Source organism: Harpia harpyja, chromosome 23 (genome assembly GCF_026419915.1).
Source record: "Harpia harpyja isolate bHarHar1 chromosome 23, bHarHar1 primary haplotype, whole genome shotgun sequence".
Classification (NCBI taxonomy): Eukaryota; Metazoa; Chordata; class Aves; order Accipitriformes; family Accipitridae; genus Harpia; species Harpia harpyja.
The window spans coordinates 16,103,771-16,128,049 of NC_068962.1; the positions used below are offsets into that span (position 1 = coordinate 16,103,771).

General features: G+C 38.5%; 2 protein-coding genes across 6 annotated transcripts in view; both read right to left on the reverse strand.

Moving 5' to 3' along the window:
* Positions 1-16,010, reverse strand: part of NUP107 (nucleoporin 107) — a 31,489-nt gene extending 15,479 nt beyond the window's left edge. Inside the window, exons 1-11 of one of the 2 annotated variants that reach the window (XM_052774465.1) lie at positions 15,913-16,010; positions 15,014-15,099; positions 13,206-13,295; positions 8,749-8,885; positions 6,647-6,782; positions 6,005-6,108; positions 3,950-4,077; positions 3,574-3,622; positions 2,287-2,358; positions 1,708-1,796; positions 701-779 (exon numbers count right to left, since the gene is read on the reverse strand). In XM_052774465.1, coding sequence (XP_052630425.1) covers positions 701-779; positions 1,708-1,796; positions 2,287-2,358; positions 3,574-3,622; positions 3,950-4,077; positions 6,005-6,108; positions 6,647-6,782; positions 8,749-8,885; positions 13,206-13,295; positions 15,014-15,099; positions 15,913-15,920 — 978 coding nt within the window. In that variant the 5' untranslated portion in view covers positions 15,921-16,010. Of the gene's footprint in view, positions 1-700; positions 780-1,707; positions 1,797-2,286; positions 2,359-3,573; positions 3,623-3,949; positions 4,078-6,004; positions 6,109-6,646; positions 6,783-8,748; positions 8,886-9,007; positions 9,062-13,205; positions 13,296-15,013; positions 15,100-15,912 lie in introns of those variants that run through there. The other variant, XM_052774466.1, reaches the window with a different exon arrangement.
* A 6,511-nt stretch (positions 16,011-22,521) lies between these two features.
* RAP1B (RAP1B, member of RAS oncogene family) overlaps positions 22,522-24,279 on the reverse strand; it is a 31,871-nt gene continuing 30,113 nt past the window's right edge. For all 4 annotated transcript variants that reach the window (XM_052774215.1, XM_052774218.1, XM_052774216.1 and 1 more), the window contains one exon: positions 22,522-23,761. The gene's annotated coding sequence lies outside the window, so the exon portion shown is untranslated. The remainder of the gene's footprint in view (positions 23,762-24,279) is intronic.

The window sequence follows — 24,279 nt, forward strand, 5'->3', positions numbered from 1 at the left end:
TCATCTTCCAGCTCTTCTCACCTTCAGACATCCTTTCCCCTTCTGCCTCTCTACCTACCAAACTGTTCCTCCTCCTCCACCTTTTGACTGAGAAGGCTTTTCACAACAGCTGTACTTGCTTCTGTTTAATCCAAACAGATTTTCTCAAGTCAGTCAATAAATACCTCAGATCACTGCCCAATTGAATTAATCTTCTACGACTGCTTGCTGTCACTGAGACAGTTCATTACCTCCTTCTACCAGACAGTCCTTTCCCTCCTTAACTTCTATTAGCTTTTACTATAGTAGCTCTCAAGGAATCCCATCAGGACTTGGTTTCATTGTACTAGTTACTGTATAAAGACAGCATGCCCTGACCTGCAAGGGCTTCCAAACAGTTTTATAAGCTTTTCTGGTTAGGAAAATGAGTTTGTTTCAGACATAAAAAGTACTAATAAAGCCATTTAGTTCAAATAGACCACAGACACCTGTGATGGCGGGTGGGGGTATGGAAGTGACTGCTGAAAGAAAACAGAAGTCCACATATCCCAAAAGGAACTCCAGAGGTGCCCTGCCTCACAATTTCTGTACTAATTTTCAGATAGTACTACTACTTTTAGATAGTACAACTCTCTAAAAGCTGGTGGAAGGCTGTGAAAATAGCATATATGCTCTCTCTAACCCATTTTGAAACCAAACCTTATTTTTAAATAATACTTACCAACTCTGTGACCAGAGCTCGAGAACTTCCAATGTATGTACTTAACTGTCGCTGCTTCAGGGTATGTAGTGTGTTCTCCCTGAAAGCAGTGAAATGCTTTTCAGAAAAATGCTTTTTTTAGCAAGCATCTTTTAATGAGACACAAATATTGAAAGATATTTTTTGTTACATGGAATATGGTTACAGAAGAGACACACTTGGTTTGCTTGGTTTATCAACGGACTGTGTTACTGTTGTGAAAATGGAACATTTCACAAGAAGTACAATATTAGAATCAATACATGTATCTTTGATTTCTTTCAAAAGCATCCATAATTTCAATCATTCCTGTATTTAACTATGAACTGATTTCTGCATGAGCAAAACTTCCCACTAGCATTCACTATAACGTCAGTCTAGGACAGAAATTCAACTTAGGATGAACACATGATTCCAAAAACCTGTATTCACTGGCCATTAAAAGCAGATTTATTCTAGGCATCTAGCGAAAGGTAGTCTTTGGTCTTTTCTGCCATAAACCCCATCACTGATAATAAAGATGACAATAAAGGCTTCTGGTGAAGGGTCAGTGACACAGTGATGACAAGAACTTAAACAAAAATGTAGGCAAAAATTAAAGCCAGACAAAGAAGTGACCACCCGAGAAACACATAATAAAAATAGTTTTATCCAGCATAAATAATAGGCTGATCAGCAGGTGACCATCTCTTATTGTGCCTTATTATGAAAAAATCAAATCTGCATCCAGGTTAAGATTAAATTAAGTTGCTTTGATGGTTTTCCTTCCATCCTCGCCTCCTAAAAGCAGTAACTGACTTTTGAGAAGATACATTCAGTGGATGGGTACAAAATCTCAATTTTTACATCTAAGAATTTAAAGAAAAGAAGTGAATGAACTGAACAACTTTTAAAAATCCACTTCTTTTTTTAAGAGTGATTCTGTGTCTGTGCATGTGAATCTTACACTCGATGGGAGCATGTATACAATCAAAGAAATCTGAACTCACCAATATACAGATTTTGCATAAAACTCAATATTATCGGAAAAGTCCCCAATTTCATCCTTGGCAATGCTCTCTAGCCAATCTACCACCAGCTGGAATAAAATTAAATTGCATTTTTAAAACAAACATGTAACAAATAATATTTTAATTGCCCTCCTCTCATCTCTGGATGTACTCGTTATCTACATGGTAACCAAAGGCGTACACATCCTGAAGACTATTCCACTTTGAAAGTATCCAGTATGAAGGTTGTTTAGGCACTTCATCTCTATTTTTCAGTAGATACTGCAGTTACTACAGTGCTATTTAATAGTTTATTAATCACCATCAACAGTAACAGATGAGCCAAATGGGAATAGCTCTCAGCCTTCCATCCTCTCCAAGCTAGCCTGAAAAACATTTGTGATCTTTCAAAACTAAAGAGCATTATTTTTATGCATACAAAGACCAACACACTTCAGTGAATATAAAAAAAAAAGTATTAGAAACAGCTTTAAAAAGTGCATAGAGCATTAGTGTTATAAACATTTAAGTGTCTACTGATCTATTTTCCATCCTCATCTTAAAAACTTTCCATCATACCTGGCTTTGTCGAACAAGTGAATCTTTCTGAAACAAGTTGTCTACATTCGTTTTTTCACTAGCAGTTAAAACCTATTTAAGAAAAAAGCCGATTATTACTTCATGGAAAAGAAAACTTGTCACAAACCCATGAATACCAAACCGGACACATACTAACTCATAAACTTTCTACAAGTTCAGTATGCTACCTCTCCCCTACCCCTTTTTTAAAAATGGATGACACCATACATTTGTTTTATTTGGATGATATTTTACATCCAGTTACACTAAAAACTGTAAAAATGAGATTCAGAATATAATTCACAAATGTATGACCACAGAAAGATTCTACATAGTAGATCCATTGATTCCACTGACTGTACTCATATTATCCTAAATCCCATTTATTACTGTATACATAAAAAAGATGACATTTTCCAAGACCATATGCACACTTAACATGAACAAGCAAAAAAAACCTCCAAACCCCCCAAAACTTAACCCCAGAACCCTGATCCTTCTATCTGCTTTCCTCCATTAATTTAGCTTTCGTTAGACTTGTAACAAAAAGAGAACAGAAGATGCATTTTCCTAAAAAACACAGGTAGGAGGAGACTGTTTTTTGGCACAACAGTGTTTAATTCAATAGTGACAACTTAGCAGTGGGAATCCTAGAGGAAGCTATTTTATGACTGAGAAAAAAGCAACTGCAATCATAAATTTTACAAAGGCAGAGTCACGTCACTTATTGTTTTGCCTTCCTAAGCATATTCTGGCAGCAACAGCTGGAAGCACTATATTGACATAGACAAGAAGACTACAGCTGAAAGAAGAATGCTAAAAAATTTGGATTTCTCTTGAGATAAATTGGAATCAGGATTGCAAAGGCTAGACAGCTTGAGAGCACATGTTCTTCTTTTAGGCAAAGCAAAATTATCTCTGACCTATGGGAAAATTACAGCTACTGATGCAACTTTTTAAAAGAAATAAATAGTTATTTCTAGTGGATTTTCCAAGTGTATGCGGAATACTTAAGGAAATAAAACAAAGTATAGTTTATAATATTTTTTACACTAGCATTTTCTTTTCAGAATTGAATATTTAAATTAACTTTTCACAATATATGAAATAATTTAATATTTGTCTTGATAAAAATCAAATCAGTCTCATTTTTTGTTCCCATTCCTTCCTTCACCTTTGAATTTTGAGTGGCTGCAATATTGAGATTCTAAAAATAAAATACAAGCACTTAGCTTGTATTTAGCTTATTATATCGCTTAAAAAAACCTCCCAGAAGTCCAAGCTTACTGTGATATCAAATGCAGTTTCATCTTCCAGTGCAGACTGTATTCTGTCTCTAGAAATAAAAGTGCAAAACTTTAATGATTAAAATAAAGCTGAGAAAATTCAGCAGAATGCATAAGTGAAAGCCCTTAAAAATACCATTACAAAAATGTTCTTTTAAAAAGATACCAGAAGTTGCAAAGGTAATAAGAATAGGCCCATTTACAACTTTCATTTCTGTAAATAGATAATAAATAGACATATATATCAGCACCTAGTTCCATAAACAGATTATTAATAGGAACTTAATTGCCTCACTCTGTATTTATAAACTCATAAAAAATATATCCAAGAAAGTCAGGTCAGTGTAAAAACATAACATGCATTTCAAAGGAATTACCTATAAAGCGAGGACAACAGTCTCCAAGTTACCATCTCCTGCTTGAGAAGCCACAACACACTGGCAGTTTTTGAAAACTTTTGCTGTCCAGGAGTTGCCCGATAAACTATTTTCCCTAGTATATTCACCTGAGGTAAATAAATTTTTATATAGTTAATACTGTTCATCATTGCATTTTTTTCCTAAGCCATTACAGCAATCTTTTCATTATCCTGAATGCTTTCAACAACTAAGTTTGATTACCATCTCTCCAAAATAGGTAAATGATACTCCACACTATAAATTCCCTTAATTATTAATAAAAAATAATATTAACACAGCCTAGAGGCCATAAACCAAGAGAGCAGCTTTGTTTTGCAATGCACTGTACAAAGCCAGGATAAAACCAGCTTGTGTTGATCAATTAAAAAGCAGCAGAAGACTGGGAGGTAGAGAAGACAACCATTGAAAAAAACTGAAAAAAACAGACCACACAAAAAAACAAACCACCAAAATCCCCAACTTTTTTTCCATATACATCAATACCAAACAAAGTCATAAAGTCAGCCCTACTGGTATTTGCAACAGCATTTATGCTTTTATCAGTGCCTGAAAGATAACCTTTCCTTTCTAGCTCTGTTAAATGAGGAAACCCAAACTGTTGGTTACCACATAATTTACAGTATCACCAAAAAGAAATTCTATTATCTTTTCCTTTATTTATTATGAAGAAAATTTGGACAATGAAGTCTTCTCCATCAGTAGCTAGTTCCAGAGCTCCTCCTACTTCTGAGAACAGCCCCAAACTCTTACATTTTAGGAGTACCCAATTTATCAGGCATCAATATCTGCATCAGTTTTCAAGTGGGAGGTGAGCACCAGATTTGCAGAAAAGAATGATGTGTACCATCACGATGCAAGAGAGGAACATGATCTTCTGTTCCCTTCTATCACCTCCCAGAAAATACGAAAAGAGTTGATGGCTGCTAGGAGCCACTGGGCTGATCTCAGGGTACAGCGGAGAGGCAGCATGAGAGCTCAGGGCTGCCCCTCCACCCCCATCTCAAGTTCCCCTCAGCAACATCCAAGCCAATCCTTGGAGCAGCATCCTTCGCTCTACTTTTGTATGGTAACACGCAGCCAACACTCCCCAGTTCCACATGGCTTAAAACGACCACTCTATGTTCCATGATCTTGTAGATGGTATCCACATACTCTAACAGGAGGAAAGGAAGAGACTTTCTTTTCCATTTAAGCTCGGAAGTTCCACCATCTCACAAAATAATCAAGTTCACATTTATTTTCCTTCTCTTGTCTGCTTCCCACTTGGGAACACAGTTGTGGTACACGCCTCATTAAAGATCTCAGCGTTCTCCAACTTAGCCAGCCCCAACAACAAATTTGCACAAAACAGGGCTAGCAACCTTCTACCAAGAATGCGCTTTCTTAACAACAGATAGAGGTATGAAGTCTCTTTAAAAAAATTACCTGCCTACCTATCTCTTTTATGATCAACACTTATTGACAGAAGCATCACAGTTTCTTCCTTTCAAACTGTCAATCCCCGCTGATCCTGAACTGTCGGTCAACAGCCAATCAAATAAAAAACTATGTCTAAAAGCAGAGACACTTTAAAGCTAATGTTGAGCCCTCTACTGCCAGCTTTTTAGTAATGTAGCAGAAAACTCTTAAAGCATCATAATACAATGATTTTATTTATTTATACCCGAGAGAAATAAGAACATTTTAATCCAGCTTATTATCATTAACAAAAAAAAAATCTATACATCTGCTCATGTTTATTGTCACTTGACACTTGTAGTGGAATGGCAGCCAGATGACATTTTTAGTATTCAGCAAGCTACACAATGGGTATTCCTGTGCCAAAGTAGTGTATGAGGAAAGAGAGATGCTATTCAGTGCTAGTGTTCAGTGACTCATAAGACTGCAACCAGCTGGAAGATTTAAAGTGTCTATGTTAAGCACTATAACTTCTCAGCTTAAAGAAAAACAGCAATACTACTTTGGGAAGGGACCGTAAAATAAAGTGAACAAAACCCCAAGCAAACTACTTACCTGACCGTTACAAATACTTTCATACTCATCCACAAGATCAAAAATGGTAGTTGATGTATGTTTCAAGAAGGAATGCAGAAAATCTGAGTACATGCTCATAGTAGCTAGAACAGATTTAAGAAGAAACAGCCATATTAGTCAGACACAATTTGGTAAAAAAACCCTAACAGACTACAAAAAAAAAATCCTTCTGATAACAAGGCATATCATCTTTCGTAAATCTAAATGAAGACAATGATGATATGAACTATTTATATCCCATAAAGTCAGAAGAACTTACCAGCTAAGATAGGTAAGATACACAGAAGCTACAAGGTAAGTCAAATACTTAAAAAACTTTTGCTGTAAACCTGTCATCTGCGAAAGTTTTAACAAAAAAATCATTTGCATATCTCCACAAAACTAATGCAGTTGGCATCTCACGTCACCAGAGCACCCCATTTGTGCCATCAGGTTCCACAGAAGACACAAAGTCTCAAAACTCCCATAACTGGAAGAGATTAACTTTCTGGACTTTTTTAACTAGACTGTTTTTGACAAAGGAATATCAGCAAAATAATACAGAAAAAAAAGAACATATGTATTTATATCCCACTAATAAAAAATGTGGTCAATTATTATGAGAATTTCAGATTGTCTCACCAGCTTCCCCAGGATCATCCTCACGCAACAGTACAGCACTCATAGTGACATCTTCTGTCGTATTGGACATGTCTAGATTTACAAACTTTCCTGTCTGCTGAGGCGAGAGTGCCATTGTCCAGCTACTTTCATCCAACTAAAAGCAGAACAAGAACATAAGGAAAATAAATAGCAATCTCAGACTATTATAAGCCTAGCTCCAAGTTTCTTCCTTCTATATGAATGGTATAAACAGAGCAATCCTAAAAAACTAATAATGAAATAACTGCCTTTAGATAAGGTGCAACTATGCCTTTAACAAACAGCTCTGAAAAGATAAATTTTAATCTGGGAAAAGGAAATTCTCATTTTTTTTCCCCAGGAAATACTAAAGTAGAAGCTAATCTAATAAGACTGTCTACTTTAAAACACCATGTATCACTTTTCATCTTAAAACAAATAAATCACTCTAAACTTTCATTTCTATTATGCTAAATGTTTACTTAGTATTTTGTCGTTTGAAGTAAAAGGACAGAATAACACTGACTAGGTTGTAAAGCAGCTGTGAAAAGTTAAGCAAAATAGTTAAAATTTGAATCAGAACCATTTACCAGTCTTTCAACCTTCTTGGTGAACTGCTCAAAACCAGTTAATCAAATGAAGCAATACATGTTTAAAATAATAACAAGTATCAGAATATTAAAGGGGGAAATAATGACATACCTATACTTTGTGGGGGGTATTTCAGGGTAGGTATTTGATGACATATCTGACATCAGAGCAGCAAAATGGCCAAAAGAGAAGATAGAGTGTACATACACTGCACTGAGAGAACAGCTTCCTGTAGCTGTTTCCATGACAGCAATTGCTTTCTCAGCAGCAATTAATGCTATACAAAGACCTAGAGATGTGCCACTGGTTGATTCTTTTTTCCACCCTTAAAATGGTCCCACCCAAACAAGTACAAACGGGGAACCAGATGACATTGCTGTAGCAGTCGCTTAAGTATATTCAAAACCTGTGGACATATACCTGTTACTCTTCCTTTTATGCCCCAGTTTCTACCACACTATTCCTCTTGTCTGATCTCTCTCTGCCATTACAGCCCTCTAGTCAACCAGAACAGAATGCTATAAGCACTCCGACTGCAGAGTAAAAATAACAAGAAACTCAGTTCCAGTAAAATCATTTCGGGTCTCTGTGGGAAATGCAAAAAGGGCTGATAAGTGTTCTTATCTACCACAGATTTCCACAAGACACAATTTTAAGTCCTTTTTCCATCACCCTCCTGTGAAAGCCTTTGTCTAGTCCCAAGTTTCACCCTGCTAATCTAAACAGGATTCAAGTCAGAGGACTAAATACTAACCTAAAATGTACTCCACTCACAAAACACTAGTTACAGAATGACAAGAGGCTCTGAATCAGAGGAAAAGTGGCACTGCTAAGAGCTGTATACATGTTGGTCAACTAGGCCCCAGAACCTGATAATTTAAAGAAACAAATGGACTGTAACAAACTATAGAAACAACTAGAAGGGAGAATGAATTAAAATGCACATACAGAAAGACATCTTAACTTGTTTTGAGTTAATTTAAAAATAAACAGAGATAAAATACTTCAGACATCCCTACTGATAACTTTTCTAATCAGTGTTTTTCCAAAGACATTACAGTAGAAGATAATTATCATCTGAAAAGTCATCAGAAGAGCTTGTTCTTTGAAGTCCAAACTTTAACATCCAAGTGAAGCCTAATACTGGAGAGTGCTAAAATAAGAAAAATTCTGAAGGTTTAACTTGCTGACAAAGAACAATTGTCTTTGAAGAATTTGTAAACAAGCAAAGTCAGGATTTTCGTACTTACAAGCTGATGTTATAAGGACTAGCTTAACACACATGGTGTATTTAGCAAGTCCTTAAAACCCCCCATTATTCCTCACCACATCATCTCAAAGAACACCACAGTAATAAATAATACTAGTAGCAAGCAGCAACAGTAGTACTAGCAAGCTTGTACCACCCACAGTTTGTCCTTGGTGCAAACACCACTGAAACACTGTAAACTTGTAGTTTCTTATAAGTTTCACAGGAACAAGAAGGGAAAAAGGTGCTCTAACCATCTTACCATTGACAGATTGCCAAAAAGTCCAGGAGTTGGTGGAATCAGAGGAGATTTCCCTCCTGTTCCCAGGATGGCAGACATATCTGATGGCTTCATGGAGCTTCGAGTTAGTGCAGTAGTTGAAAGAGACCGTGCCTTTTCTGAAAAGAAAAAGTATTTAAGGCCACTATGCTCTATCAAGGAGGTCCAAAAGAAATCTTATAATGGAGATTGAAGTATTTATGAAATCCTGCTCCGTCACACAAGAAACAGACAAACCAACCTGATGCAGAAATAACTTGCTCCTGTCCATCTTCATTTTCCTTCCATCAGAAGGCTTGTACCAAAGCCACAAATGCCAATTATAAGAGAAAAAGAAGTCTTAGGCCCAACAACACTTAGAAATAAGGTTAATTATCAATAATGGAACTTAATAATCTACATATCTAGTTACGCTGGAGTTATACAAACACCCTGTTAACCAAGTCTGGAGCATACTCAGGCCCTAGTTTTTCAAGTAGGGCATGTATAAACATAAAGACAAAGCCCATCTACTGTCATTTCAGTTCCTCCTCAAGTCCAGCAGCATTCCAGATAGAAGTCTGAAGCCAGGTTGAACGCGAGTGTACATATGCACCAAATATGCGACACACCTTCAGTTACTAGAGTTCACTAGTAAACACACACCATGAACATAGATAGCAATAAATCTCAAGTCACTCTTCCTTGGTAATTGGTCTCCAAACCCTTAAAGCACAAGGCAACCACAAGTCTGCTCCACCAAGCACTACATCTGCTCCAGATAATCCCGCACATGAGTGCAACGGCTGGTGTTCCCAGGAATATCTGACCCATATTAAAAATGGAGACACTGCTATGCAAGATGATAAATGCCACAGCCTATGACAACAGGGAGCTCCACCACAACAGACCTTCATACAGTCCAAAGACCACAAAATTTGCATCGAGACAGTAGCTGCTTTGGTCCCCTTATCAATCACAAACAGCCTGGGAAGCCACCTAAAAACATTGACAGTGACAGCCAAATCAGGAGCTGTGTCAACAGTGGTAAAGAGGGAATGACACATAGTCCCAACATTTTGTTAGCAAATTTGGAGAGAGAAGTGCTTGTACAACCCTCAACAGCAGTTCTTGATAACAAGACAGCTTCAGTCAGCATTGAGATCATTAATGTTTCCTTTTGGACTGCTGGAATCAGAGGCAAAGATGCCCACAACAGCATATACAACCATAAAATAAAGAGCCAATAAAAACCATAAAATGTCCAGGGTTTCTATCAGACCATCCAGTTTGGAAGTAGAAAATCAAATGCCTATGGCACTTTTTTTTTTTTCAGTGCCTGAGGTAAAAAGAACTTTCTTGGAATTTCCCTGGTCCTGAAGGTCGCCAAGAGTATATCTCGTCAGATCTCCGACACCCTCAAATTATAAGGGGGCAAGGTCATTGCAAACAGGTACAGGGACCTTAGAAGGCTTTGTATCAATAGGTAGATTTAGTTTTCCATGCATCAGTTTCACACAGATCGAGAAAGTTGAAGAACCAAAGGTTTTGTTCCCAATGAACTTTCCCTAAACTCTTGAGACATTAAAGTCAGGCATACTGAAGATCAAAGAGACAAATCAATTTTCAATCTGTTGAACTAGAATTATGGCTACTAGCATTAACAGTCTGACTCTGAAGTTGTAGATCAAAGCATTTAAATTGTTAATGGATAATCCTTCTCTCCTCCATGGTACCAGAAAATAACTGCTATAACCCCCCCTACCCATATGACACAATGGACTCAAGGGTTAAGAATTCACAGGGTGGCAGAAAAGAACTATGTTGAATAATCCTCACATACAGTTTCTAATACTCCCAAAGCCACAATTAGGAGCAACTGCCATCAAAGGAAGCAAAAAACCTTGTCCTCGGGAGAGGAGATAATGGATGCACTTCATAAGAACACTTTAAATGTTCCACTGTAGGAATGGGAGTGTACAACGGGAACAGAAACAGGAGTGAAAATGCCGATGCTTTGTTTGTTGCAGAATCTTCAGACAGTTTGAAAGAGAAGTAGCTCTAGCCTGTGTAGCTGATAACACTTGTGACTCTCAGAAAATCTGTACAATGCAGTGCCAGAGGTAAAACAGATGAAAGCCAGGATGCCAAGGAGAAATGCAGCTGTAACGAAGAAGCGCAGAAGTCTTTGGATTAAACAGTGCAGGAACGGCAAATAGCAAACCTTCTGGAAGGACTCTCTGTCCGCTCAAAGAGCTGTTTGAAGAAAGTTTATCACAGATCATAGGCACACACATGGATAACCATCAGCTGTTTAGGGAAGTTAGTAGAGAGAATCATTATTCAGAAACCAGAAAGTCTCCTTCTGAAGTCTGTTAAAAAACAGATGGCAGGTTTATAGAGTATATGCTGTCTAGTAACATCTCCTGACGTTACATCTCTATGCTGACCGGCCATACAAATGAACAGAACTGCTCAACATTAAACCTTCTTGATCAGAGTATTTTCCATCTGTGATCTCTTTCACCTGACATCAACTCCCTATATGGTTTGGGGGTGGCTGCTGCAAAAACAAACTGTACACTACCTCTTACGAAATTCACTGTTGAGCTTTCTGAAAATAGACAAAACAGAAACTTCATAGCAACAAAATCATGGCAAGCTGATAGATCAAAACACTAACTGAAATAAAGATCTTCACTGAAGACAGACAATGGTCAAGATGGTATATACATGTTCTAATTTGAAGATAAAAGTGGGAAAAGAGTTACTTGATTTTGAAGTGCCCTCTGACCATCACAGTATGACACACAATGCTCCTCTCTTTAAAACAACTAACACATCATCCATCTCCAAGCAGTCCTGAAAGGAGGATGTGGAGCAGCAGAAGGTGCAACCATGCTCTTGGAGCTTGATGGAAAACACACAGGCTAGATGATGACAAAAAAAGAGGAACCCCTTATATAAATGTCTGAATGATGACAAAATAAAGACTACAGGAAAAGACTGTGACAAGGAAAAGGGAGGTAAGCCCTGGTGATGACATGTAAATGTAAGGAATAGGCGTGTTTATTTCACCCACAGCTAGTGAGGAAGGCTCTAAAGGATTACAGACCTTTTCACAGTATGTTTAGTGTCAAGTCAACACTAAGAACAACTTGCACTTTCACTGTGAGAGCTGCCAATGCTGACACACAAGTAGCTTGTGCTCGAGAAGAAGGCTGATGCTAACAGCATTTGTCTTTGCTGCTCGCCACCCAAGCAGAAGCCACTAGATATTACACTAAATGAGAACGAGCAGGGGCTACACAGAACTTGCCAGGAACACCGAGAAACCATGAAGAATCAGTCTGTCTGGAACTATCTTTGCACCAGTGCCAGTTTGGGAATAAACCTCAACAGACTCCTAATATGTGTCAGCTGATGCAGAACACAGGGGTTGAGATTGGGAGGTTTCAGGGCAACCTGACCCTAGCCAACATGTGTCGTTCCACAGCCTTTCTGTGAGGTGTGCCATCTAATTTCTTCTCCTGCTAGTGGAGAGGGAAATCATTTGCCAATAAACACACATGGTAGAAAGGTCAGCAACAGAACTAAACTGCCACAAAAACAAGGATGGAAAAATACCTGAAGAGACACCACACACTATCTCGAAGAATTAAAAGCTACTGCAAAACCAAAAGAAGGTTGTGAAAAAGAAGGAAACACAACAAACTAGATTGCTGACTAGTAAGAATCAGTTTCAACATGGTACTTGAGAGAAACTGAAACGATACTGGACATACTTTTGTGCCAAACAAAGAAAATGAAGCTCAAACACCCTCTAAAAACGGAAAGGCAAAAATCCATTGGCATTCAGCAATAGCATAAATATGTAACATATGAACATATATGTTGACTGCTACTAGGTGTTTTTTTCCCTATTTATAAACACGTTTAACTTCAGAATCACCAAGTAGTTGAGGTTGGAAGGAACCTCTGGAGATCAACCACTCCAAGCCCCCCACCCAAAGCAGTGTCAGCTAGAAAAGGTTGTTCAGGACCTTGTCCAGTCAGCTTTCATTATCTCCAAGGACTGAGACTCCACAGACCGTCTGGGCAACCAGCTCTAGCGTTCAATCACCCTTACAGTAAAAAAGTGTTTTCTTATGTTTAAACAGAATTCCCTGTATATCCTGTTGTGCTTATTGCCTCTCGTCTTTTCACTGGATGCTACCAAGAGCCTGGTTGTCTTCTTACTCCCTCCCATCAGGTGTTTATGCACATTGACAAGACCCTCCCCCGCCTCCTCAAGCCTTCTCTTTCCCAGGCTAAACAATCCCAGCTCTTGTCAACTTTGTGGCCCTTCACTGGACCCACTACAGTACATCCATGTCTTTCTCATTATGAATTGTTATCAATTATGAAGTCCAAGCATATTATTCCTTTAACTAAATACTAAAGAAAGAAAATAGTCTTACCTGGCTGGCGAAGCAATGAACTAGGAGTTCGGGAAATCAGCTGTCCTCTGGGTGTCATGTTTCCAATAGTGTCATCCAGGGATGCAAGAACTGATTAACAAACAAGTTAAGAAACATTCTCCTAAACATGCTTTCAGCTCTGTTCAAAACAATTGTGAATACTTGGAAAGGAAAAATAATTTGCTGTAGCTCAAATATTATGAAGATTATACATCTTGTCTTTCAGATTAAAGCAGAAAGTCCTGTTCATGAGCCTGAGTTAGGTCACAAAACATTTCACCAGAAGCTTAAAAGCTGGTAGGCTAAAAGAGACACTGCAAGGTAAAGTTCAGAAGCCTGAGCGCAGCAGGTCTGGGACTCCTCACTTCTCATAACTGCTCAGATCAAAGAGAGTACTTTTGCCCCACGAGGAACTGCTTTATGCTGCATAAACCATAACAAGAAAATCTGAGACTGAATGTATTTAAAAAAAAGTTCTCTCAGTTTCAGGATCCTAATGACTTTAGGCTGTTGCTCTACTTTGCCTTTTCCTGTCAGCAACTAGGTTCAGTGCTCCAGGTATGGCTTATTAAGAAGTAGTTGTGTAAAAGTTTCAGTATCCTATGTTGTATCAGTGTCCAAGAACGTCATGATTCTTAGGGACAATCTCAGCAATTTTATTCTGCTTGCAAAAACCAGAAGGACGAGCAAGTGTACTGGATTCCTTTGCTGTCATAACCAGAAAAATACCATTCTATTAACTGTCAAATTACATGGTATTTTTTTCTTATTGTAAATAAGTGGAGGAAAAAATTCTGTGGAAGTATAAATCTATGTCTGTGCACTCCTCTTGCTATTACTGCGGATGGGAGGTTAAGATATACTGAATAATCACAATACTCTGATAACACAATACATGCAGAAGAGCATAAAACCACAAAATTAAGATATAATGGAGTGAAGAAAACTTTATTTTGTCAAAAAACTCAGAGATGTCAGCTATGGCTCTCATAGTTCTCTGGGCTGACGTCAACCTGAGTTCGTAAGCTCATGAAAAACTGTAAAACACCATACTACACAAACGTGACGGCACAAGTTCAGGAGTTAGGCAGTGCAACACCCCTGCAATCATATTTAACCCACAATCGAAATAATCCATCTAAATATAGTCAAGAACCGATTATGCAAGCATTTCAACAATCTCTTACTTTCCCTGAAGTCTATTGAATAATCTGTTCTGAGCTATCACTACAACAGCTTTGATGTGGTTTGAGACTACAGTGTAGGGAAAAGGAAGGGAGAGAGAAAATTCCACTCAGAGGAAATACTACTCTGTGAAAAGGCAAAGAATTACATCTTTTGGCTCACCCCTAAGTTCTTCTGTAAAGGCCAAGTAATGTACTACGTTGCTGAAAACGCAGAATTTTTCTAAATGAAACTCATCCAGATTTCCTAGTCACACTTTCAGTCAGTCATTAATATCCTTCCCCACTAGTTTTTAGATACTGCAATCAGTTTTGTTTTTGAAATTTTCTCCATCTTAATACATGAAAATACCACACAGAAAAGAAAAAAAACTACAAAAAGGGAAAATGAGACAGTTCAATAGCAAAATTTTGACCGCAGAATACCTCACAAATAACAATTTCACGTTACATTCATACATTCTTCACTTTAAATGGGTAAGAACCAGAGAGTAACTTGCTGTATACTTAAAAACTATCCTCAACATGCTCAAAATCAAAGCACTGGTAAAAATACACACACCTTGTGAACGTAGCGAGGAATGATTAAAGAGAAGATAAAAAGTCTTTACAGAAAAAGGATACTAGAAACTCTTTTCTGAGAGCTTTGCTTCCATCCAGGTCTGGGCATCTCTGCATCACGGGGGGATAACATGTCTCCAAAATCATTTCTAGAGAACAGCACCATAGACACAAAGTAAGCAAGTGAATCCAAGCAGAACATACAACAAGGGGTTTTTTATTGCTTCAAGTAACTCCACAACCGGGAAACTTAAACAAAGCATAAGTCACCTCTAATTCTCATACGGATGCCCAGTTTCCTCTACAGAACGTCTAGTATTGCTCATCAGCTCAGGACAATGGGTTTGTCTGAAAACCCACACTTTGTTCCTCCTACACCACAACAGACATTATCTTATTTAAAAAAAAAAAAAAAAAGAAGCTAGTAAGAGATGCAACCGTACAAAATGCAATTTCGAATTGAAAAATTAAATTGAAAGAATGACAGGACGTCACCGTTTGAGGTTTTTTTCGTCAGATACACAAAACCACTACAGATTGAGGAAGTTCGCGTGTCCTGCAGAAGGGCTAAAAACCGGGTAACAATCACTAAAACTCGAGTGAGAAGCCGCCGGTGGACTGCGAAGGCCGCAGCCGTGACTGCCTACGCGGGCCTGCCTGCAGAGCACCCTGCCAAGGCCCAGCTCAACGATTCCCGCCTAATTAACAGCTTCAGTTTAATCTGTCGACACATTCCAGAAGAAATCAGGCAGGTTCAAAGCTCGCGGGTGACAAAAAAGCCTCCGATACCCCTCAGAAACTCTTCCAGCCCGCACCATCAGCGCACCGCTCCTCCGCGGCCGCTACAGCGGGATGTGTCAGATCACAGCACACCCGCGGGTGCGGAGCCCGCACCCCCCCGGCACCGTGTGTCGTGTCGTTCCCGTCCCCCCTCCCACTCTCCCTCTCCCGCCGTCTCCCACCTCTCCATAGCGGCCTCCGGCCCGGCCCGGCACAGCCCGGCCTCAAGCGTTCCCGCCTCCGCCAGCGCCGGCCCGCGGCCCGGAAGGAGAAACGCGAACTTCCGCCCGCGCAAGGCGGGGGCCGCCGCGCTGCGCATGCGCCGTTGCGGGAGAGCGGGGAAGGCGGGACGGGCTGAGGCGAGCGGGGCCATGGTGGCCGTGAGGGGGCAAGGGCCTGCCCCGTCCTCCTCCGCCCGGGCGGGAGCTGCCAGTCGCCAAAGGCTGCTATCCTCCGTCAGTCCGCGGCATCCCGCATTAAGCGACAAAGCTTTAAAAAAAAAACAAACAAAAAACAACCAAAACAAAACCTAACTAAAACGCCCTAATTTAAAAGTTTCAGGTGCTGTTGAGGTTATTTCGTTGCACGGAGAAGGGCACGAAGTGGTGTTTGTTTCTTTTCCTCTCCCGTTTCTCCCAGTGCAACTCGGACTACTGGCACCAACTTTTAAGAGGTAAGGTAGTAACCAGCACGCAGGATTACTCAAAGTTACAAAACCACCCCCCCCCCCAATAGATTTTGCACACTTTTTAACTGTAGAAAAATACTGTTGCTGCTCTGTCAGCACAAATGACTGTGCTACTGACAATAGTTCATGGACTTGTGCTCTAGCACAAGGAAAACTGTCCAAACTGCATTTTTTAGCAGAGATGGGCAAGTGCTGAAAAGCACTTGCCAAGTACTCGGGTGTATTTGGGGCTACAGCTACAAGGGGGTACTCTGAGCAAATCTGGCATATAAATTCCTCATACAGCGGGATACATCTGGAAACAGCTGCAAAAGGCAGCAGAACTGCAAGACAACAGCCTGAAGTCCCACAGCTTGCTTAAGATGCTGATAAAATGTCACAGCACCCAAGCTCAGTGTCTCATTGAAGCTGCTGGAGAGCCTAACCTCAGAAGGCTTCACAAGAAGCAGAAAGCCGAGAAGCCTGATGAAAATCGGGTATGCACGAACACAAGCAAGCAGAAGACCCTAGGAGAGTGGATTAGTCATTTGGGAGATGTAGTTTTGGATTAAAAAAAAAAAAGTTGTCCTTCTATCACATAGACTATCATGAAAGCACAAGTGAAGGCAACAACCTTCATTACGGCAGGAAACTAAAAGAATGGTAAAGGAACCATTATATCCTAATTCAGTGCTACATATTTAACAGAACTTACCTCTCAACACATCCTGAGAGAGCAGTGTGGCATTATTGTCCCTGTAGTGCAGCAGGAAGTTCAGAGTAATGCACAAATCAGTATCTGGTTAGTTCTTTGCCAACAGCACCCACTCTCGGGCTAGCCCTTCCTCAGGGCACAAAGGTGCAAACAAATGAGAGATGTAATGAGGACAGAGAAAATGCTTCCTTTGTGTGCTGCCTCAAGTTTATTCAAAGCAATGACAGATGAGAACAAAGCAAAAGAAATAAGGCTGAAGAGAAATTAAGAGGGAAGCATGCATGCTTTAAAAAAAACCCAAACCAACCTGTAAAAGAATATAAAAGATCGTGGCCCTTGAGAGAACTTGTCTTCGTATATACAGCCTCCAAGCGCAGGCTGGGGAAGCACCTTAGAGGCTTCAAGTTGGCTCCAGTAAGGGGACAAGGGGCAGGGCAACAGGGCAAAAACCTGGAGGTGTGGTTTCAGGCAGTATTTTTTGACTATCATCCCACTTCGTATTTATCCACTGAGGGGGAAAGAAGGGGAAAAAAAAGGAGAAAAAAAGAACTGAAAGTCTCATGCAAGTGTCTTACACTTCCAAGAAGCAGAAGGGAACGCAAATTTTTCAGTCAGTGATATAAAGGACTCTGAATTTAAATTTTTAATTAAAAACTATAAATCCATCTTAAGTTTCACATATTTGTGTCAACACTGATCCTAACTGCAGCCATGCTGTCAGAATATCACAAGGGGTAGTAATGCTCCATACTTAGAGGCAGGACAAGCAAAGACAACTCAGCAGCTAGCATGACTAACACAGAAACATGGCATGCCTATCGCCAACACCTGAGGTTCCTCTGCTCCCTACTAGCTTTCTGTGAAGTTAGTGGGGTTTACAGGATGTACTAGGTTAAAGTTCAGGATAAATTCAGATTAAGTTCAGATTAAAATTAAATAAGTAAACTAACTCAAAACTCCAACTACCCTTTAGAAAATACATTTAGACAGCTCACAAATCAAATAAATTGCCCTAATGCATTGCTAAGCTGCATACATGACACATGTGCTTATATAAAATCGTAGTCTTAATTCAGAACTATCAAAAGCAAGAACGCGACAAAGTTCTTGTGCAATGTGTGACAGCAGCACAACTGCATTCATTACAAAGAAAACTGGAACCTACGCTATACCTTGTCTTTTTGTAAAAGAAGAAAGCTCATGTTTTAGCCCATCTTTTCTTAGTTGAAACACACTCCTGGAAGTGTGTAATTTTTCCACTTTTTAAAAAAATTTAAATGTAAGGAAACTTTTTTTTAAAACCAATCTCGAGAATTTAATTAAAGTGTTTATGTGCTTGCTTAGTATTAAAATACCCGTGTTGACTCTCAAATTAATGTTTGCTGGGGGTCTTACCCTAAACAGATTGACTCTGATGCCTACTCCTATTGAGGAAGCTCAGCTAAAACCCCTTTTTTATTAAAAAGGAAAAAGAAAAGACACAAATTTGTAACTGTCATTTTATTTGTGTCTGAAAATCATGACAGCAGTGCCAAAGGTCTTTGTTGTATTGGGCACGTTACAAGCAGTAAACCCCGTTTATGAGAGCTGGGATTTCACATGTAGATTTTTGTACTTCATACAGGAGTGAAGTTACTGACTCCTCCCTGCTAGATTGAGTAGTATAAGGTAAAAATGTCACATAGTATGAAAAAGGAAAGCATAATGACGAAAGAAGGAACTATAACTTCTACTATAATAATTTCACTCAATATCCAAGATTGCAGAAACACCCCCTCCCTCCAAGTTTACGGCAGCCAAAAGACGTTACATGAATTAATTAAAAATTACAATGTCTTTCAAATGAAGTAGTTCACCCCAGCCACAACCTCAAAGAAAAAAAAAATCCTGCTGGCAGTGAACTTTCTTAAAACGAAGCTGTAGAGCTTGTTTGGCAGAACTAATTTTTTGAGGCTGAAATGAGTACAGTGGAATTATGAAGACATTTCTTCCTCCATTCATAAATCTCTCCCTAAAGAACATCTCACCAAAACCAGGAAGCCACCCTCTCCTTGACAATTCAAAATTCTGAAAATAAATGGGTTTGGAGGGTATTTAAAAAAAAAAACCCAAACCAAAAAACCCCAAATAACCCAAAACCCCAAACACAGAAAAAAGAAAAAAGCAGCAAAATCCACATTTATCTGTTGTTTGAAGCCCAGATATTGCAACATTGAGAACAAAATCAAGACTACAAAAACAACTTTACTTATAGTGCCAGACTAAGAATGTAAAGTTTGCAACAAATGTAAGCATCATTCGAGAGTTTACTTTACAGAACAGAGAAGTTAAATTAGGTTTTAAGAATCTGCAAGTTGTTCCTAAACCTTTCAAAGAAAAGCATAAGGTGCTCAAGACTCAGAAATAAGAACCTAATTTGATTAAGAGCTCTGCTACACACAACTGCATTTTGTTACATATTTGAGCAACTTTTTCTTTGCTTTTATTCTCCTTCCCATACACAGGCAAAAAGAAAAGCTGTAAATTGAAGTATAGCCTAATGCTGTTGGGAGAGCAGTTTAAAATTGGACAAAAAGCTTTCTGTCTACACTGATGCTTGGCTACATCTTCATACTACAATTCAAAAAGTACTATAGACAGCTGTATATAGACTATTTTTGACCATTCACACCTAGAAATAACTTTCTATTGTTGATATGTCTAAACTGAAGTCTATCTAGAACAAGTACAGTATTGTGGCAAAATTTCTCCCCCTCTAAGTTATACCCCAAACTGGCAAAGATTAGAAAGTGTTGGAAAAAAACCAAGTTTGATTCGTCCATAGTTTCTTTAGAGCATTTTAAAAGAAGAAAATCCTCATCATTAGTGTTCACCCATGAGGAAACAGCAACTCTATTTACACCAGAAAAGGAGAAAATGCACAGTTTAATCCAAATTCCAAACTCCTCCCACCTCCCATTTCTAGCATTGCAATATCAGTACATATTATGAAACAAACTTAATATCTAGTTCTACAATACTTTTCCAGAAGTTACGTTCTCTTATGCAGAAGAGCAGTAGTCTGAGCTTACAGTTCATTCATTTGGACATCTGAAAACATCTTGCAATATCTCAAAATATTCTTGTAAGTTAGGCAAGTAGACATTCATTTCACAGAATAATTTGAGAATGAAAAAGGGCATTAGGAACAAGGTAAGGTATAAGAAAAATTTATACTGCAAGGAAAGAGTCCTAACAGGAAGAGTGCAATTCCATTAAATAATACTTCTGTACTTCGGGACATAAATATTACTTTTTCCATAGAAAGCTCAGACATTTAAATACCAACATATACCAATTTCAGATTAGGGTGGAAATAAAGCAGTCACAACCTTTGTGTGCACTGTAAGCATAAGCTAACTTTACAAGCAGTAATACATGTGTATTAACACTGAATTTGGAAAATTACTGCGTTAGTTCTCAAAATATGAATTATGCATGTTTTCATCCAAAGCTTTAGGAGAAGCGCTCTGTTTCTGTACAAGTAGTTCAAGCATGAACTTCTTAAGCGTTGGTACACAAAGCAGTTATCCTGGAGATATGTAAAAGTTTGTTCAAAAATTTCAGCAGAGGATTCTTTTCTAGAATTGGTAACTGCTTACATAGTTCCAATTCCTGTGGGGAACTGGATGTTCACTTCCTCAGCGGGAACAGCTTCTTATGCCGCAGTTAGTTAGATATGAAGAAAATTCTTTCATGTGTTTTTCCTTATGCTTCATGTCCATCACTTCCTCAGCATCATTTTGTCATCCATCTTCCCTGTAACAACCAGGACACTGCTCCCTTGAAGCTTGCCTAAGTTTTCAAGGAGAAAAAACCTGGGGCTTAGGTATTACCTGGGTTATAATGTGTTGGCTTTACAAATCTGGCCTAAGTTCTAAATATAGGGGGGTGGGGGACAGTGCACTTCATTTTTTTTAGCACAATCTTTAGATGGTAAAGTTAGAATTTCTGAAAATTTTACTTCCCTGGGGTTTGATCAAGCTGACTACCTCTAATGCTGAGGAACTGTACATTTACTATTCTACAAAGCAGCCAAGAATGCTTCAGTAGAGAGCTTCCAGGACAAAGCCTGATGTTCCCTGTAATCGGTACTCTTTGGCTGGACACCGAGACTAGACCAGGGCCCCCCTCTCTGATGTTATCAAAGAATTTTCTCTCCCTCCCACCCAATGCCATCTGTACAGCTGCCTGGAAAAGAAACACATTACAAAGACGACTGATAAAAGGACAACTGGGACATAAAAGTGTTATGAGACCTGAATAAGCAGAGGTTGAAAATGAAGGGAGGAAAAATACTGATTAGCTCATCAAGGAGGAAGGTACCTAGTGGAAAAAAAGAACTAGAGCATCCAGTGCTCCAGTCTCATCTACTCTGGGGACCAATCAGGATGCAGGGAGTACCAAAAGAGATATTTATGGGGATCATCAACCACATGTTCTGGTTTCTAATGATAAATGAAACGGAATTTCAGTCTTAACAATAAATGAAAAGGAATGTCAGTCTTAACTCTGTCTCTGCACAGTGAAAGAGTATATTACCTCCATTAAACAATGGCGATGACTGATGAAATTACCAGCAGGAAGGATCAGCTGGGCTCCTCAATTTACTTTGGGCAACGTAAACTATCTCAAAGCTTACCGGTATTAGCTAAACTAATCTGATTGAATTTGCAGCAATTGATTAGAACAAGCTCTGATAATTCTGTGCCAGAGAAACAAGAGGTACCAAGTATTTGGGTGTGACATTAATTTTCAGCAGCACAGCCAAGATCAGGAAATCATCCACAGTCCACACATTCCACTTCACAGTCCAACAGTGTTAACAGATATTTAAAAGTCTGCAAAACTCTACACTCAGTACTGCAAGAAAGAATGCTCTTCTGCAGATTTCCTTGAAACCAAACAAATATGGTTTAATCATGCAGAAAAATCTTATTTTCTCCCAAGAGGTTTTTGGTTTTTTTTTTTTTTTTTTTTTTTTTTTTTAAGCTACACTAAGTCAATTTTAACAATGAATTCTTCCTGGAAAGAAGGAAAATAACAGGCAACATATTTTCAAGTTCCCAAAACAGCCACTGATAGTCTAACCTTTGAAGACAGATATTTTTCTGTTATGCTCTCTCTTACATTAGAGCTTGGAATATTGCAAGTCCAAAACTGTAAGTGGAATTTCATTCAGTCAGAAATTCATCCACCCTAGCACATGGGATGCTATTAGAAGAAGTATCTACGGCACGTATTTGTCAGAAGACAAAGTCATAATGGTTCCTTTTCGTCCTAAGATGTATGAATCTGCACTGTGCAAGAGATTTAAAATCAATATTTACTAGCACTACTAAAACACAAAACATTCAAGTAGTATATAACTGTAATGCAAGCCCTTGCATGGCAATCCAAATTTATTGAACTACTGATGCTAAGTCATACAAAATTGCACCACTTTAATTAAGGCTTTTAGTTTACATTTGGCCACCTCAAAGCAGTTGTAACATTAGGTTGGTCAATTTAAATACTGTGGCTCCCTGTTGGATATACACACAATCTTTACACCCAAACGTTAATGCATACAAAGCAACAAGGCATTGTTAAATAAATCAGCAAAAGTTAATTACTGCAACTTAGGCCCTGTGACCAATTACACATGATTAAAATTACTTCCCACATTCACATCCACAGTACTCTTCCACCATTTAACATCTCAACCAAAACGTTACACATGTAAAACAATCACTAACAGGCAAAAGTACTAAACCTGTATATTTGGTATTGCAAATACACTTAATGCATGAGCAAGCAAGGGAATTCACAGTGAGAATCTACAGCTGCAGAAGCCCGAAAATGATTTACAAAAAATTGTTAAATCATTAAAAAATCGTTTTAAAATATACACTTCTTGTTGTAGACCCCCACTGTACACACAACTATAAACATTGTTCCCTATGTAAACAAGGAAAAGGAAACATACAATAAAAGGTTGAAAAGTCTGGACATTTCCTTCCCAACAGATATTAAAGGCCATGTCTTTAGTCAGACGTTATACTGAAAGGACTCTTAAAGACTAGATCACTGTCTCCACAGGTTTTTCCTAAAATTAAAAAACTATATAGCTGTTGTGTTAATCAAAGCGCTTTTGTACAATACGATGATGATGATCCTGTATTTCTTTAAAAAAGTTACAATAAGCTACAAATACCGATGAAGCAAAGTTATCTGGAGTAGTCTATATAGGAGCTCTTTGGACTTTCTTTTATTATGCTAAAATAGTGGTGCTTTTAGGATTTACATTATTGTACTCTCCAATAGAAAGTGGGGATTGTTGAAGTATACAGTACACAGTTTTCATACATGTACAACATTGGTGGATGAACAATGTCTCTTATCAGTAATACTGGATGTAGGCTCTGGTTTTACCAGTTGCATACACTTAGAATATTTATAAGTAAAAATCTCTCATGACACTGGAAAGTGATTAGAATGTGCAAACTGATGTAGTAGCTTTCATCCATTTCTTAAAGGGTACCACCACAGGAAAGTCCATTTAAGATGTTGGTAGGTTTAATAAAGTTGGAATGCTGGCACTGTTGAATTGGGCAACAGTTCTTCAGACCTGTAACAAAACAAGAGGTTCATATTAGTAACAATTGTTTTAACTTAAAGAGCAATGACAAATAACTAAAGCAGGAACTAGGAAAGTTCTTAGCAAACAGACTTAGAAAACAACCTTATCACTTCTCCTCTACTAGTATAATTTCTACTGTACACATACAAATAACAGACTGTCTCAATTAGTAAAACTGATCTGGGATACATATGGCAATCCAAGCTGAACTGTGGTAGTAGTATTTGATGGGTGGGACTAGTTTTGCTTACAGTATGACACTTCCAGTGGCTTTAAAAACAAACACACATTTGGAGGATCAAAGCTCCTGAACCAAAAGCCCTGTTAAGGAAATGGGGCAGCCATTTCTGCCATCCTCAGTTAATGCTTTTGGAACCCTCTCAGGTTTACTTTGAACTGGTTCAAGTTGTTCAAATTAAGTAAGTTTTAATATTGATACCAAAAAGAGTTAAACATGCCACTATCTGAATATTAATAAAAGCCTGCAATTTATGACAGTGAAATGT